This window comes from Molothrus aeneus, chromosome 10, assembly GCF_037042795.1.
Source record: "Molothrus aeneus isolate 106 chromosome 10, BPBGC_Maene_1.0, whole genome shotgun sequence".
Classification (NCBI taxonomy): domain Eukaryota; kingdom Metazoa; phylum Chordata; class Aves; order Passeriformes; family Icteridae; genus Molothrus; species Molothrus aeneus.
In genome coordinates, this window is record NC_089655.1 from 4,603,019 (window position 1) to 4,619,481 (window position 16,463).

The 16,463-nt window shown below is 55.0% G+C and overlaps 3 protein-coding genes across 7 annotated transcripts; 2 read left to right on the forward strand and 1 right to left on the reverse strand.

Moving 5' to 3' along the window:
* The first annotated feature begins 601 nt into the window (after nucleotides 1-601).
* On the forward strand, nucleotides 602-4,261 carry GAL3ST2 (galactose-3-O-sulfotransferase 2). Its single transcript, XM_066556523.1, has 3 exons — nucleotides 602-825; nucleotides 1,244-1,523; nucleotides 1,946-4,261. The coding sequence occupies exons 1-3, from the start codon at nucleotides 806-808 to the stop codon at nucleotides 2,804-2,806; spliced, it is 1,161 nt and encodes a 386-aa protein (XP_066412620.1). The 5' UTR covers nucleotides 602-805; the 3' UTR covers nucleotides 2,807-4,261.
* A 524-nt stretch (nucleotides 4,262-4,785) lies between these two features.
* On the forward strand, nucleotides 4,786-10,261 carry NEU4 (neuraminidase 4). 5 transcript variants are annotated; one of them, XM_066556908.1, is made up of 4 exons: nucleotides 4,786-4,889; nucleotides 5,903-6,111; nucleotides 7,153-7,408; nucleotides 8,194-10,261. In XM_066556908.1, exons 2-4 carry the CDS (start codon nucleotides 5,911-5,913, stop codon nucleotides 9,189-9,191), a joined length of 1,455 nt encoding a protein of 484 aa, XP_066413005.1. In that variant the 5' UTR covers nucleotides 4,786-4,889; nucleotides 5,903-5,910; the 3' UTR covers nucleotides 9,192-10,261. The 5 variants fall into 5 exon arrangements, with proteins under 5 accessions (XP_066413005.1, XP_066413004.1, XP_066413007.1 ...); XM_066556907.1 differs by having other exon boundaries at nucleotides 4,795-4,889; nucleotides 5,879-6,111; XM_066556910.1 differs by having other exon boundaries at nucleotides 4,858-4,889; nucleotides 5,906-6,111.
* Nucleotides 10,262-12,037: 1,776 nt separating this feature from the next.
* Nucleotides 12,038-14,306, reverse strand: TM4SF19 (transmembrane 4 L six family member 19). The gene is made up of 5 exons (XM_066557011.1): nucleotides 14,130-14,306; nucleotides 13,942-14,010; nucleotides 12,976-13,153; nucleotides 12,431-12,435; nucleotides 12,038-12,265 (listed from the first exon to the last, which is right to left on the reverse strand). Exons 1-5 carry the CDS (start codon nucleotides 14,304-14,306, stop codon nucleotides 12,086-12,088), a joined length of 609 nt encoding a protein of 202 aa, XP_066413108.1. The 3' UTR covers nucleotides 12,038-12,085.
* Between the last annotated feature and the right edge of the window lie 2,157 nt (nucleotides 14,307-16,463).

The following is a 16,463-nucleotide window of genomic DNA, read 5'->3' on the forward strand; positions in this document are numbered from 1 at the left end:
TCTGTGTCCCAGCTGGAGTACACTGGTGATGATCATGGTACCATAGATTGTTTGAATTGGAAAAGACATTAAAGACCATCCCATTCCAACCCCCTGCAATGTGCAGGGAACCCTTGATGCATCATGGTTGCTTAATTAGTGCTGGAAAAGACTCCTCCCTCATCATTATCCACCCCCCCATTTCAAAATGGGGTGTAATAAATCCATTATAGGTGTTGTACAGATTTTTGTCTTGAAAAATCGTATTTATATTGCAAAAGTACCTCAGTTTAGTGGATTTTTTTCCTCAGTTTAGTGGGTTTTTTCCTAATCCTCATCTTCTGGAGTGATGTGATTACAGGAGCTGCTCAGGTTTCTCACCAGGGAAGTCTTTATACCCCTACAAAGGGCTCGTTTTCTGGTGAATAATCTAGGAGTTTGAATAGTGAATAAGCTCTAAAGCCCCAGAAAACCAAAAGAAAAGCAAAACAAAAGGCAGCCAAGCAGAGCAGGAGGCTGTGGGAAGAGCTCAGGCTCTGCCTGAAGCACACTGTGTCTTGCCAAAAGCAAAATTAGGAGAGTAATAGTGAAAGTGCAGTTTCTCACTATCTGGCCTTTAATACCTGCTCAGGGTCCAAAGCTGGCTGCCAAAACGGAAATATAAAACTGTGCTCACATTCCTGAGGGCAAGATGCAAAATGTGGTGGTTTGGGAAAGGACTATTGGGTAAAAATCCACTGAAACTCTTTTTTTTTCCAGGCATGCCAGGTGTCTCATCATTTTCAGCTTCTGCCTGGGACTCTCCTGCCTCTCGGGATTCTTCCACATGAAGAGTAAGAGTTACAGGTAAGGGAGGCTGAAGCAAGGTTGCACAATTTCCTGTACCTGGAGCAGCCAGGACGTGGCCTCTGACATCTGATTTATTTCTCATGAGGCCTTGTGCTAATGTTCAAAGGGGGGTGGCTCAAAACTAGGTCCTGGTTTGGGGAAGGAATGGAATTAGCCAAAGCTCAGCCTCTTTGGGACAAAATCAGCTGTGTGGGAAAAGGGGATTGAGCTGGAATCTTTGGTAAGTGAGAGTCTGGAGAGAGGGAAAACTGTAGGGGGAAAACACCTACACTGGAGGGCTGGGGCTGATTTGGGTGCAGCCTTGGACCACTGCAGGTGTGGGGTCAGAGGAGCAGCTGGGTTTGGCTTTGCCAGGTCTCAGAGATGGGGTGCAGCACCAGAGAGTCTCTTTGCCCCATTTGTCACCTCCCTGCAGAATCTCAAAGAGCCACGAGGAGCTGCTGATCCCTCCCACGCCGTGCCATGCCAAGACAAACGTCATGTTCCTCAAAACCCACAAGACTGCCAGCAGCACTGTGCTCAACATCATGTTCAGGTTTGCAGAGAGGTACAACCTCACTGTCGCCCTCCCTGCTGACAAGCTCCTCCACCTGGGCTACCCAAGCACTTTCGTGGCCCACTTTGTGGAGGGCTTTGAAACCATAGGCCAAAATTACAACATCATGTGCAATCACCTGCGGTTTAACCCCTCGGAGGTAAGAAAGAGCCACGACACCTGAGGAGAAACTTGGCTGGGACAGGACTAACAGTGGTGGTGTTCATAGGGGTCCCAGGATGAGGGAGGAGATGAGAATCTTGACTCCATGTTTCACAAGGCTGATTTATTATTTTATGATATATATTATATTAAAAGAAATTGATATATTAAAACTATTCTAAAAGAATAGAAGAAAGGATTTCATCAGAAGGCTAGCAAGAAATAGAAAGGAATGGAATGAAAATAAAATCTCATGACTGACCAGAGAGTCTGAGACAGCTGGACTGTGAATTGCCATTAATTAAAAACAACCACATGAGACCAATCAAAGATGCACATGTTGCATTCCACAGCAGCAGATAATTATTGGTTTTTCTTTTCCTCTGAGACAGACTAACCTCTTCTTCCTCCCACAAATAGGTAAAAAAGGTGATGGCAGCCAACACCTTCTACTTCTCCATCCTGAGGAACCCCATTCCTCTGCTGGAGTCTTCCTACATCTACTACAAGGACTATGTGCCTGCCTTCAGGAACTCCAAGAACGTGAACGAGTTCCTGCAGTCACCCACAAGGTATTACCAGCCAGCAGATTACAGGAGCAACATCTACGCCAGGAATATCATGTGGTTTGACTTTGGCTACAACAACAACGCCAAGGATGACACCAACTACACCCAGGCTGTCCTGGAGGAGATCGAGCACAACTTCCACCTCATCTTGATAGCAGACTACTTTGATGAGTCCATGATCCTCCTGAAGCACACCTTGTGCTGGGATCTGGATGATGTGATTTACTTCAAGCTCAATTCCAGAAGCCAGGACACTGTCCAGACGTTGACTCCGGAAAGTGAGGAGCAGATAAAAGCCTGGTGCTCACTGGACTGGAAGCTCTACCTGCACTTCAACCAGAGCTTCTGGAGGAGAATTGAGGAGACCATAGGGCTGGGGGTGCTGGCAAAGGAGGTGGATCACCTGCGGACCAGACAGAAGGAGCTCATGGAGACTTGTCTGTCAGAGCAGGAGGCAGTAAGGAAGGATCACATCAGGAATAAAGCTCTCCTGCCTTTCCAGTCAGGGGCTGCAAATATCCTGGGCTACAACCTCAAACAAGACTTGGACAACACAACTCTGAGAACCTGCCAGAAAATGGTCATACCAGAGCTCCAGTACACCTCCTACCTTTATGCTGTCCAGCACCCATACAAGAAGAGGAAAAATGTGGGATTGCCATTGCTGTGGACCAGTCTCCAGGAGAAGATGCAGCTCCCAGGGTCCGACTAGGACATGTGGCAGCCCACTGTGGCTTCCCACTGCTTTGCATCCCCCCTTGTCTGACATGGAACTGACCCACAGGACTCCTGTGCATGAGGGGGAGGCAGTGGGGGCTTTGTTTAGGGACACCAAGTTGGTGGTTGGTCTCTTTGGGGACCTTGAGCCAAAGGCTTTGCATTGTCCAGGTCCTGGGTGATCCCACCTGCCTGCTCCTGGCTGGAGGGAGCCAGGCTGGCTGCAGCTGGCCAAGACATTCCAGCCTCTTAATCATTAATCAGGAGCGTGATCATTTGCCTTCATTTGATTTTATTTGATATCCATCGTTGCATCAGTCTGGTCACAGCTCACTGGAGCAGGTCCTGATTTTGGAGGGTTTAGGGGAGGGGGAGGGAAGTCAGGGGGGTGTGACAAGGGGACACAGTGCTCAGAGGAGCAGGGGAGATGGTGGCTGTCCCATCCAGCAGCATCCACGCTCACTGAGGACAAACCAGCACACGCTGCTGGAGCTGCCTCTGCTGTGGCAGCCCCAGGCGTCCTGCCCAAAGCCAGGCAGGCTGGCTGCCTTGCCCAGTGGCATGTAAGCTGTGCCTCTCACATGTGTCACCAGGTGAATGGGCCTCTGTCCCACGTGGGAGAGCTCAGTGCTCCCCTGGGAGGAGGTTTTGTGGTTTTGCCCCTTGCTCTCAGGCAAGGGTGCCTGGGCATGGATGTTCCTTTGGGTGCAGCATCCCCAAAGCCCTTTTTTGGCAAAGCAGACAGTTTTTTGGGGCTCCCATTGCTGTGTTGGCCAAACTCTCCAGCACAGATGAGGAGGGGATGGAGTGAGGCACAGCTTTGGGCACACTGGTGCATCCAGGTCCCCACTGCTGCCCTGACCAGCACGAGCAGGAGGAGATGCTGGCCCAGCTTTAAAACACTGGGGTTTTGTCAGGGTAAGCTGGCACTGACAGATGTGTTGGGGACAGGTGACAGTGACACCAAATCCACCCTCACAAACCTTCCTGCACTGCCCCAGCAGCAGTGCCCTGGATGGCAGGACGGGGAGGATGGCTCTGGGGTCCAGATGTTGCCTTGGGGGTGAAGCTGTGGGGCAGCAGCTCCAGCTGGGAAGCAGGGGTGATGCTGTCAGAGGGAGGGGGGTGAGAAGCAGAGCCAGGATTTTCCTCAGTTGTGTTTAGCAGCTGCTGAGGCAGGGGTTAACCAGCCCAGCAGGAACAACCCAGATTAACAGCACTTTGCTTCACTAAAATTAACCTGAGGCTTTTGTAGCAGCCAGATGAAGCTGTAGGAGCCACACTTGGTCACCCTGGGCCATCCCAGGGGCCCTTCCTGAACAGTTCTGCAGCCTCCACCTGTTTTCCCCTTGGAGCTTCTGACCTGTGACTTGCCATATGGATTTTGTCAAACCCTCTTAGCTAAACTGATCACAGAGATGGAATATTGGAATATAGGTATAAAAATGTTTTCTTCATAGCTGATTTATGTGCAGGTGGGGGTCCTGGGAAGGCTGGGGATGCTGGGAGGGCTGGGGTTCCTGGGAAGTTTGTGGATTCTGTGGTGCTGGGGATCCTGATAGGGCTGGGGATCCTGGAGAGGCTGGGAGTGCTGGGGGTCCACAGAAGTTTGTGGGTCCTGGGAGGGCTGGGGCTCCATGGAAGGTTGGGGGTCCTGGGAGGGCTGGGACCCTCTGTCCCACAGCTCCCAGGCTGGGGAGCTCACAGTGGGGTGCACTGGGGTGAACATGGGCTGGAGCCCCTGGACAGGGCAGTCTGGCTTCTCCCAGCCTGCAGGAGGGGGGAAACTGAGGCAGGAGATGCACGGATGCCCTCGCTTCCCCTCCGGGGGTCCGAGCACGGTGTCTGGGCAGCCGCGGGCCCCGCTCTGCCCATAAGGGCTCCTTTGTGCCCCGGGCGCCGCCGCAGCGCCGCTGCTGAGTCAGGGATTCGTGCGGGGGAGCCCCGTGACCCAGCGGAGGGGGGACCCTGCGGGACAAGGGGGCCGAGCAGGGAGGCCACAGCTCTGCCGAGAGCCGGCGTTACTCCGTGCTGGGGCCAGGGACACGGAGAGGGGACACTCAGCTGAGCGGGACACGGTGAGTGCCATCGCTTTCTCCGGGGGGTTGAATCAGCAAAAGCTCCTGATGAATCCACAGGTGAGAGTTCCAGCTGAGCCTGGAGTGGGTGCCCATCTCCTTCTAATCTCCAGGGAAATGCAGGGACATGTAAGCAGGGGACAGCTGACCTGTCCCTGCAGGAAAGGCTTTGGGGACAGCTCTCAGCCAGTGCCACAGGGACAGCCCAGCTGGGGACGCCGCTGTCCGTGCTCAGGTTCCCCCACAGAGGAGGGGGAGCAAGGGCTCAGCCGGGTCCGTGTCACTGGAGGCAGCAGGGGCACAGGAGCACCCCTGACCCTGTCACGATGAGCCTGGGCTGCTCCGGGGGTCTCCTCTGTGGGCTCTGCCCTCCCAAGGTGTGCAGCTGCAGGTCTCACCCTGCTCTCTGCTCACTGGCCTTGATTTCCCAGACAAACATCCTAAAGATCAAGTTCATTTTATTTCATTTTATTTTGGGGTCCCTAGCTCAGCCTCCTCGCTGGTACCCTATGCCCTGACAGCCCTGAGCTGTGGTGAGTCGCCAGCACACACTCATCATCCCCTGTCCACCCCGGCCCCTGCTCCGGGGGCTACCCCGACCCCAGCCCACCGAGTTAAACCCCAAACCCTTCCAAGGACAGCCCCACACCCCTGGCCATGCCCAGCTGTCGCTATAGGACACAAAAGAACACAAGTGCACACCGCTGTTCCTAAGGGGAAGAAAAAAAGGAAGTTTATTTTCTGACTCCAGCATTTATAGTTTTCTAAAAGTGACAGTGAATTGGAGGGTGACAGTGCCACCTCTCCAATGCCACTGGACAAACCAACAGTCTATCAACTTTCTCCTCCTCCATAAAAGAACGCAAAACAATGAGTTATTTACAGAAAGTGTGTGAAAAAGTTCGCTACAAGAATGTTAATATTAGAAAGCTTAGAAAATCCCAAAAAATCAGGGCGACACCCAGCAGCCGCTCCCCCGCCTTCATCAGGCCCGCCGCATCCCTGTGCCGCAGCAGCTGCCATGGGCTCCCGGCACTTCCCGGCGCGGACCGTGCTCTTCGAGAAGGAATCCAGCGGTGTCACCTACCGTGTGCCCGCCCTGCTCTACCTGCCCTGCGTGGCCAAGCTGCTGGCGTTCGCCGAGGAGCGCCTCAGCGCCGACGATGCCCACGCCAACCTGCTGGTGCTGCGCCGCGGCTCCATCTACGGCAGCTACGTGCAGGTGGGACGCGGTGTGCCAGCCTGGGGACACGCTGGGGCTGTCCCCATCGCTTGGCGTGGCACAGCCAGGCTGTGGGGACTGCCACACGGGGAGGGGAGGATGGCTGGGTGGAGTCACAGGGCCACGGGCTGGTTTTGGGCGGATCTCAAAGGCCATCTCACTCCATGCCCTGACAGGGGCAGGGACACCTTCACTATCCCAGGCTGCTGCAAGCCCCATCCAGTCTCAGGATCTCTGCTGGTCAGAGTGACTCTGAGATACGTACAAGTCTCTTTTTCCCAGCCTGGCAGTCGAATAAGGAGTCAGGATTCTTCTGTTCTCATTCTCAAGGTTGTTTATTATTTTTTATCTATAACATTTTTTCTCTGACCCGACGAGGTCTGTCTGGCAGGTCAGGTTGAGGCACACTGCCCACCTCAGAGGGTCTTTTTATACTAAAAACTACGTGTACATTATGTACAATAACTTCCCAATACCTATCATCTATGTTGGACAGTCTGTCTCTACTCTAAACCAATCTAAAAGTGCCAACATCACCTGGAACATTTACAATAACTTCCCAATACCCTATCACCTATGTTAGACAGTGAGTTTCTACCTTAAACCAATCTAAAAGTGCCAGCATCACCCAGAACATGGAGGCTAGGAAGAAGAAGGAAAAAGGACAGGGTACACCCAAATTCCCACATCTTGGGACTTCGAGCCCCCATTCTAAAAACCTCAAAAATCTATTTTTCACCCCGTGACAAACTAACTGTTATTCTACTTAAATTCTCTTGACTTGTGATTCTTCATATAAAGGTGGTAATTTGCTCCATGGGTCAAAATCAAAGGCACAGGGGTCTTGGGCTCTGTGCCAAGGTCTCCGAGCCCCCTGTCAGGGTCTCGAGTCCTCCAGGGCAGCCAGAGGAATTTCCAGGGTTCCAACAATCCAACCCAGCTGGGAACAATCCAGGGATAGGGCAGCCACAGCTGCTCTGGGCAAAATCTGGGATGGTCCTTACCCCTGTCTGTCCTCTCCTCCTCCTCCTCCGTGGGCAGTGGGAAGACATGCGTGTGCTGGAGACAGCAACGCTGCAGCACCACCGCTCCATGAACCCCTGCCCGCTCTACGATGAGTTCACAGGCACCCTCTTCCTCTTCTTCATCACGGTGCTGGGCAGGACGCCCGAAGCCTACCAGATTGTCACTGGCCAAAATGTCACCCGCCTGTGCTGTGTCACCAGCGCTGACCAGGGCCTGAGCTGGAGCACGGCCACAGACCTGACACAGCAGGTGATTGGTGCCACCATCAAAGGTACCCAGCGGCAGGGGGTGCTGGGGGAGAGGGGATGTGACCGTGTTCTGTGTCTGAGGGGATCTGAGGATGAGGGAAGAGATGAGAATGTTGACTCCATGTTTCAGAAGGCTTGATTTATTATTTTATGATATATATTATATTAAAACTATACTAAAAGAATAGAAGAAAGGATTTCATCAGAAGGCTGGCTAAGAATAGAAAAAGAAGGAATGATAACAAAAGCTCTGTCTTGGACTGTCTGTCCAAGCCAGCTGACTGTGATTGGCCATTAATTAGAAACAACCAACATGGGCCAATCCCAGATGCACCTGTTGCATTCCACAGCAGCAGATAACCATTGGTTACATTTTGTTCCTGAGGCCTCTCAGCTTCTCAGGAGAAAAAATCATAAGGAAAGGATTTTTCATAAAAGATGTCTGTGACAAGGGGACAGCAGCCAGCATGGTGGTGGCCCTGGCTTTTGCTGTCCTGGAGCCACCTGTGACATTGCTGGGGGTGACTTTGACACAGGAATCCCACAAGCTTCCAAATAGGTGGAGGAGGACTCCAGGCAGAGGGGAGAAGGGATGGAGGGAGCCTGCATATCAGTTCGTGGGAGTGGGGAGAAGATGGAGAGGCATGTGTGGGGACAGCTAGGCAGCGCTGGGCTGTGTTACCCTCCCACCCCACCCCACCGCTCGAGGGGAAGCCCCGGGGACCCCCCACGCTGGGCATGGCGGGGCACCATGGTGCTCCCTCTTTACCCCATCCCACCTTCACCCCATGCCGCCTCTGCTCCCCAGACTGGGCGACGTTCGCGCTGGGCCCCGGGCACGGGATCCAGCTGCGCTCGGGCCGGCTGCTGGTGCCCGCCTACAGCTACCACATCGACTGCAAGGAGTGCTTCGGGCAGCTCTGCAAGACCACCCCGCACTCCTTCGCCTTCTACAGCGACGACCACGGCCGCGCCTGGCGCTTCGGGGAGTTCATCCCCAACCTGCAGTCGGGCGAGTGCCAGCTGGTGTCCGTGGATGAGGAGGACGGCTCCAACGTCCTCTACTGCAACGCCCGCAGCCCGCTGGGCTTCAGGGTGCAGGCGCTGAGCACGGACGACGGGGCCGTGTTCCACGGGGGGCAGCTGGTGCAGCGGCTGGTGGAGCCGCCCCACGGCTGCCACGGCAGCGTCATCGGCTTCCCCGCGCCGCTCGTGTACGTCCCCGCTGCCTCCCGGGACACCGGGATGCCCTCCCGGGGCTCGGGGGGCCGCCTGCTCCCCGGGGCGCTCCGGGCGTTTGGGCACCCGCCCACCCGACAGGCAGGAGGAGCTGAGCTCCCCGCTGGCGGCCGCCCTGAGCCCCATGAGGATGCCCACGGTGTCACCTTGGTGCAGGGGGACTCTGCGGCGAGCCCCAGCCCCGCTCCCTTCTTCCAAGCGCCAACGTGGATCCTGTACTCGCACCCCACCAGCCCCATGTCCAGGGTGAACATGGGCGTTCACCTGAGCACCTTCCCCAGGGACGCCGAGAGCTGGACAGAGCCCTGGGTCATCTACGAGGGCCCGAGCGCCTACTCGGACCTGGCGTACCTGGAGCTGCCGCAGCGGGAGGCGCCCGTGGCCGGCGGCACCGCCACCGCCTTCGCCTGCCTCTACGAGAACGGCGTGAGGTCTCCCTACGAGCAGATCTCCTTCAGCATGTTCACGCTGCACGATGTGCTCCAGAACATCCCCCTGACAGCCGCTGCTCCCCCCCGGCCCCGCGGCGGGAAGAGGAGGAGGAGGAGGAGCTGCTTCATCTCCTAGAGCCCGCCTAGGTCAGCTCCCCCCACCACCACCCCAGTGCTGGATCCTGGAGCATCAGCCCCTCGGCTGGGTCCTGCCACCGTCCAGCACGGCCCCAGCACACGGAGGTGTCATTGTCCCCACACTGGGGTCTGTCTCATTTTTATTGCTGCTTTTTAAATTCTGTTTTGGGTGGGGAGGCTTTTGCCCTCAGCTCTGGTGGTGTTCACAGGAGTCCCAGGACGAAGGAAAAGATGAGAATGTTGACTCCATGTTTCAGAAGGCTGATTTATTATTTTATGATAATATAATATATTAAAAGAAAATGAAATATTAGAACTATAATAAAAGAATAGAAGGAAGGATTTCATCAGAAGTCTAGCAAAGGATAGAAAGAAAAGGAATGATAATAAAATCTTGTGACTGACCAGAGAGTCTGAGCCAGCTGGGTGTGATTGGCCATTAATGAGAAACAACCACATGAGCCCAATCCCAGATGCACCTGTTGCATTCCACAGCAGCAGATAACCATTGGTTACATTTCATTTATGAGGCCTCTCAGCTTCTCAGGAGAAAAAATGCTAGCAAAAGGATTTTTCATAAAACACGTCTGTGACAGCCAGCCCAGCCTCAGGCTCCTCTCCAAGCAAGATCCACCTCTGGAAACAAATACTGGGGGGCAGCAGTGCAGGGGGGAGGCAGCCAGGGGTGCCCTGTGCCACCCCCGTGTGCCAGGTGCTGGCTCAGGGGCATGTGGGATGGCTGGTACCACCCCCCTGCTCCAAGGGCTTTCCTCCCCTTCTTATGCTATATAAATGTGGTATATAATGCTAAATTCTTTATTTTTCATGAAAAGGCTTTTTCTCAATGGTCTCTCTGAAATCACTCTGAGGGTTTGGGCTGGGGTAGAGTTCTGTTCCTTCATTGTAGCTGGGATGGGGCTGGGTTTTATATTTGGGCTGATGATAAAGAAAATTTTGTATTACATTACTTGTCTGTCTGGGCTTTTAGTGATTTTTCTTTGTTATTTCCCTTTTCATTACAATTTATTATTATTATTTCCATTATTAAAGTGTTTTTATTTCAACCCAGGAGATGTCTCACATTTACCCCTCCAATTCCCTCCCATGGCATGGGGGTGAGTGGCTGGGTGGTCCTCAGGTGCCAGCTGGGGTTCAACCACCCCAATGGCCCAGTAACTGTTTTGTCTGCTCTGGGATTTGGGTTTTTGGTGTGCCAGGGCCATCACTGCTCTCTGACCCTTGTCAGTCTGGGGACAAAGTCCCTCCCAGCCCATCAGGCTCAGGCCCACGCTGGGTCCTATAAAGGTTATGGGGAGGGGGCTGAGCACAGGAGGGGGGTCCTGCTCCAGGGAACGAGCAGCAGCTGCTCCTGCCACGTGTGTGTGGGTGAACTTTGGGGGTTGCACCTCAATTCCTGCTCTGCCTCCCCCAGCACAGCGCCTCAGGCTCCTTCACCTGTCCTGGCCTGGTGACAAACACCAGCTCAGCTGCCCTAAACATGCACTGATTAACAAAACTGATTAACTGGATTAATCTGGAGTGATTAGCTGGAGTGTCCAGCTCTTCAGTCTGTGACATCACCATGCCTCATTTTCCACCAGGGTGGGTGGAGGCTGACAAGTGACAGACAACACATAGAATAGAAATTTTCTGTTCCCTGGAAGTTGCAAAATAGAGCTTAAAGACTAACTAGCAAGTGAGACAAAAGGATGTAAAAGCAGGCAGACAGGATGCTAAATACATCTGGAACCACTGGAGAAACAGGTAATGAGACAGATGAGCTGTCAAGGTGATTGGTTTACACCTGATGGTTGCTGACAATCCCTAAAACATTTCATGTAAACTTGTTTCTTCTCTATCAGGACAAATCCCTTTACCACTGTTGTTGCTGTGTTATCTTGGGAACATTCAACACATGGTGAGTGTTGAATGGAGATTTATTTTCAGGGTGTTGGTTTTCTTAGAAAACTCAAAGCTACAACAAATGGCCAAGTCTTCTGATGGAGCTTTCAGATCTGACTGTGTCTTTTTGGGTGCTAATATGTAACGCTGGCTGTTCACTGAACTGTTTGTATGTGATGCCACAGATTTATTTATCTCTTAGTGAGGATGTCAACCTCAAACAATTAAGCTATATTTATAGTTTTGTAGCAGATTAAATAACTCCTCTGGATTCAAAAATTAACATTTTGGAACATGGTGACTTTTGTGGCAAAGTTATGTAACAGGAAACAGCAGCTCGTGCCCTGAGAGAGGTTCAAGGCAAGGTCACAGTATTGGGGCACTGAGTACAACCAGCACACACCCCTGTAGACAACCCTGTAGGATCAAAAATCCCTTTTCCAGGAAGGGATGGAGGCATGTAAACTGCTTCTAGGCAAAGTGCTGCTTCTGTGTTCTCCAGGAAGCCCCTTGTGATGAACCTGTGTGACCATGGGGGAACAAACCCTGCTGTGAGGCTCCACAGCACACATTGGGTCAGAGGAGACATCCTGCGTGTCCAGCTCTGGGATGAGGAGTGCCTGCTTTCTAATGCTCCAGATTGGGACAGGAAATTGGTTCTCTGCCTTGCAGTATCTCAAGGCTGCCTGCCTTTCAGTTCTTCTCCTTTCAGTATCACAAGGGGTGGCTGAGGCAGCTGCTGGCAGCCAGGCCCTCCCCTCCGTCCCTTACCAGGCCAGTCCCAGCCCCAAGGGAGGGGACACGGCCCAGGCCAGGGGACCTGCACAGGAGCAGCCCTTGGCTCATCATCCCCACGAGCTGCTCCAGCCCCTCGGGGGCTCTGTCCGTCTCACGCAGGGCTCCGGCACCGGGCCGGTGTCACAGCTCCTGCTGTGCCCTCTGTGCCAGCAGCCAAGGGACACCCGGGGTGGCACCTCCTCCTGGCAGGCCCTACTTGCCGTCACAGGAGCCGCAGAGGCAGCCGAGGAGGCCGTTGAGGATCTGGAGCAGGGCCAGCAGCATCTCGGCGGCGCTGATGAGCAGCAGCAGCGAGAACAGCGCCACGTGCCAGGCGACGATGCCCTCGGGCTCCAGGCAGGTGCTCCAGGTGCTCCGGTTGTACAGGTAGTTCTCAGCCCTGTGTGACAGGAAGGGGATAAAGTGCAGGATCCCATCGATTTCTGCCGTGAAACATCCCCCAGACACCCCACCCTTCATCCAGGGGATGAGCAGAATAAAAGCTCAGAAGCAAAACAGCAAGGAGCAGGCAAGAAAAAGAATGGTTAGAAGAATCACATGTACTCATGTGTGTGAATCTAAAAAGAGAACAGAATTATTTTGTGGCACATACAATGACAGGAGGGAAAGAAACCTATACAATAATTCTGCCATCTTTCCGAGAATTGACCTGGCCACTGGAGGCAAACTCATGGAAGCTAATGTCAAGATGTTGCAGTGCAAAATCATTGGAATAAAACATTAACCATGGGTTCAGATAAGATGAAATGTTGGCAAGAGTCTGGCGTAAAGAAATGGGGCAGTGGGGTTCAAACAGTGAATGCAAAGGGATGATTCCACTTCATAATCAACTAGCAAACAGTGCTGCAACTTCTTATTTGAGTTCTATTCTGTTACTTATTATTACAATTACTTTAGCTAGGAGGTGGGAGGGTGATGAAGATGGAAAGCACCACTCAGAAACCCATGGAAGGTGAGGATTCCTCGAGCTACGAGGGTCCTGCATCAACCACCACCAGCAAGCACCCACCCACCCCCTCCATTAATCCACTTAATTAGCAATGAATGAATGAGGCGGCAGCGATTCAGCCCTCACCTGGCACCAGCCCCCAGGTCGATGGGATCCAGGAAGGGGTAACCCCAGAGGGCGGCGTGCCCGGGGCCCAGCGCGGTGCTGTTGTGCAGGCAGAGCGGGCCGGTGCTCAGCCCCACCCCGCAGAGCACGAAGCAGGCGGCGGCGCCCAGCAGCGCCAGCTTGGAGAGCAGCACGGACAGGAGCGCCTGCGGGGGCACACACGGTCAGGGGGTACAACCAGCCCAGCCTGTTTGGGAGGGGGAACTGCCCTGCCCAGCTGTGCTTGGGGATGGAGGCACCGCTGGGATGGCAGAAGCGGGCAGGGAGAGGCAGCGACCTGCAGAGCCCATCCCGGCACGCCCTGGGAGGGGACAGCCTGCCATAGGGCCCTTGGAGAGCAGCTCCCTGCCTCAGGACCCGCTGTGGGACAGGGGCGTTCCACACCCCACCGTGGCACCTGAGAAAGGGATCTGTGCCCAGCACAGGAGAGAGGGACCCGACACAACCCACCGGGGGCCGGGGCAGAGGGGGATCCCTGCCCTGTCCCATGGCACAGGAGGGTCCCTGCCCTGTCCCGCCCTGGGGCCATGGCAGAGGAGGATCTCTGTCCCAGGTGGGGCTTTGGAAGAGGAGGATCCCTGCCCTGTCCCGTGGCAGAGGGGGATTCCTTCCCTATCCCACCGCGGGGACATGGAAGGGGACGGTCCCTGCCCTGTCCCATGGCAGAGGGGGATCCCTGCCCTGTCCCACCGCGGGGCCGGGAGAGAGGAGAATCTCTGCCCTGTCCCAGGTGGGGCCAGAGGAGGATCCCTGCCCTGTCCCACAGCGGTTCCATGGCACAGGAGGGTCCCTGCCGTGTCCCACAGCAGGGCACGGAGGAGCCGCTTCCCGGCCCCATTCCCGCCGCCTCCCGGCCCCATCCCCGCCGCCTCCCGGCCCCGTCCCCGCCGCTTCCCGGCCCCGTCCCCGCCGCCTCCCGGCTCCCTTGGCTTACGCTGTGGCGACCGGAGCAGCCGGGGTGCTGCCAGCCCAGCGCCGTGACCTGGGTCGCTGCCAGCAGCACCTGCGGGGACAGAAGCAGAGCTGGGGGACCAAGGGGAGCCACCGGCCCCGCTCCGCGCCCCTGGCCCCGCTCCGCGCCCCTGGCCCGGCGGGAAGGGCGCTGTGCCCCGCGGTACTCACGGCGATGCCGCCGCCCCAGAGCCCCGGCAGGGCGCGGGCGTGGCGGCCCAGGTGTCCCTGCAGCAGGTACCGGGATGCTCCGGCCGGGAACAGCAGCAGGACGCTGGCCAGCATGGACAGCGTGCCCAGCACCAGCAGGCAGGGCCCCACGATCCGGCTGCACTTCCCCACGCACATGGCTGTCCTGCATGGGCACGGGGAGGAAGAGGAGGAGGAGAGGAAGGGGCTGCATTTGGCCCTGCAGGGCCCCGAGGGTTCCCCACCCTGAGCCCATCTCACAGCTGTGGGTGGGTGGGAGTTGCTGGGCTGTGCTTTTGGGTGTCAGCCCACCCTGCTGGCACTGCCCCTACTTGGGGCAATTTCCAATGGAAATTCTAATTCTTGTTTGGGCACTGGTGTTCCTACACCAAGCCCCAAGACCTGCGGGGCTCTTCCAAAATGTGTCCCAGCTCCTGGCAGGAGAACATGGGGGGTTTTTTTCTTTAAGGTCCCTTCCTACCAAAACCAGTCTGAGATTGTATGGAAATGTTACTGCAGGGAGCCAAGCACCCACCACAGCTCAGCTTGGCTTTCAGGGTTTACAGCAAGCAGGAGGGAGCCAGGAAAGAGGCAAAATCCTTATACAGAACTTGTGAAAGCACATCAGTCTCCAATTGAATCCAACAGCAATTCCATCCCTGTCCCTGCCAGAGGTCTGAGCATGAAACCGATTAAATTTAATTAAGAAAACATTATTACCTATCCTCCAGTTCCACTGGCATGGAAGTTATGAGTTAAGTTATTAAGTTATGAGTTTATCTAGAAAGCACCTGCCCATCTCCAGGTGATACCTTGTCCAAAATTGCCTCTCTTCTGCACCTAAAGACCCTTTCTGTACAGGATGTCCTTTGGTCACTCTGGCACTGCTGAAAACAGCATGGTTTGCTGCTGTCCTGGCTCCCAGCTCTTTTCTACCCTGAGTTTTTTGGCTTGAAGTTGGGCTCATGCATTTCCCCCTTTCCTGCTCGATTGCAGCCCATTTTGCACAAGTTCCCAGCTCAGGATGTTTCTTGCTCTGGCTTTGCACAGCAGCAGCAGCTGTGGCACTGTGGTTGGCTCTGTGGAAGAGCTCTCAGCCCCTCCTGCAGGGCCCCGGGGCCAGGGAGGAGCCCAGGGCAGCACATCCAGCCCTGGCACTGCCCACCAGTCCAAGGGATCTGCTTGGGACCAGTCCCAGCAGGGCACTGGGGAGGGCTGAGCATGGAGGGCCAGGGCTCTGAGACACCTGAGCAGCACCATCAGCTCCACACACCCTGGAATCCCACCTCTCTTGATTTCCATCCTCCCTGCCTTGGTTACAGGGAATTTAGGACCTCTTTCCCCCCTTCAATCCCTGCCTGCAATCCAGGGGTTGTGTGTGGTTGTTTCCTGCCACAGCCATGAGTGTCCTGTGCAGAGTCCCACCTCCCCTCCACCTCCTGGAACAGCTCCAACTCCTCTGAGCTCACAGCCTGGGCTCTCACCTTTCTGCCCATCTCCCTTCCACCTCTCCAAGCATTCTCCTTCCCCCCCACCACTGCTGCCCTCTCCCTGGGGATGGCAGGAGTCTCTTTCCCCTGGGAATCTCCCAGGGAATGCTGTCCCTTCCAAACATCCCCTGAGCACGCAGCTCCTCAGCCAGCACAGACAAACCCCTGTGCAGGTGCTCCCGTGTCCATGTGGACAGCAGGGCTCCCTCTGCCAGCACAGCCCCATGACCAAAAGCACAGAGACTCCAGCACAGCCCAGGGAGCTTCTCCCCCCTTCCCAGCTTACCTGGAGTGATGCCTCAAGGAGCAGCAGTGTCCAGCCCTGCTGAGCCCTGAGGATCTCCCATATTTATGGCACCTCAGCCTGGGCTCCCCTCCCTCTGCCCCCAGGGGCCGCCCACCAGAGCGTGACCCTCTGGCCATGTCCCCATCCCAGGGAAGGATGAGTGGCTGCATGAGCCAGCCTCTGCCTTGCTCTTCCCCATTTCAGAATTCACCCTGGCAGAGCTCACCCAAACAGGCACACCCTCAGACTTTAAGGCTTCTACCACGTCTGCACTAATTGCCTCAATCACTGCCTGAGTATTGAACATTGTTGCTCCTGGAACAACCTGTTGGGATAATGCTTTCCTCTCTAATACTTCAATAAAAGTTCAGAATAAACATTCCCTCGTGTTAACTGGCTCCTACCTCCCACCTTTTGCTCCTCACAGGTGTCTCAGCTTTTCCTCAGGTGGTGAGTGCATCCCCAACACATATATCTCATGCCTTGGTGATGAGATTGAGAGAGGAAGGTTATTTCTGGGTATCTTCATTATTAAAAGTT

Excerpts from the sequence above, each read along its gene's own strand:
- GAL3ST2 (XM_066556523.1), top strand. The coding sequence starts at position 806 with ATGAAGAGTAAGAGTTACAG. Across the intron at positions 826-1,243 it reads ATGAAGAGTAAGAGTTACAG|AATCTCAAAGAGCCACGAGG; the intron begins GTAAGGGAGGCT and ends ACCTCCCTGCAG. Across the intron at positions 1,524-1,945 it reads TGCGGTTTAACCCCTCGGAG|GTAAAAAAGGTGATGGCAGC; the intron begins GTAAGAAAGAGC and ends TCCCACAAATAG.
- NEU4 (XM_066556906.1), top strand. The coding sequence starts at position 5,803 with ATGTTAATATTAGAAAGCTTAGAAAATCCCAAAAAATCAGGGCGACAC. Across the intron at positions 6,112-7,152 it reads TCTACGGCAGCTACGTGCAG|TGGGAAGACATGCGTGTGCT; the intron begins GTGGGACGCGGT and ends CTCCGTGGGCAG. Across the intron at positions 7,409-8,193 it reads GATTGGTGCCACCATCAAAG|ACTGGGCGACGTTCGCGCTG; the intron begins GTACCCAGCGGC and ends TCTGCTCCCCAG.
- TM4SF19 (XM_066557011.1), bottom strand. The coding sequence starts at position 14,306 with ATGTGCGTGGGGAAGTGCAGCCGGATCGTGGGGCCCTGCCTGCTGGTG. Across the intron at positions 14,011-14,129 it reads TCTGGGGCGGCGGCATCGCC|GTGCTGCTGGCAGCGACCCA; the intron begins GTGAGTACCGCG and ends CTGTCCCCGCAG. Across the intron at positions 13,154-13,941 it reads GCTGCTCCGGTCGCCACAGC|GCGCTCCTGTCCGTGCTGCT; the intron begins GTAAGCCAAGGG and ends GTGCCCCCGCAG.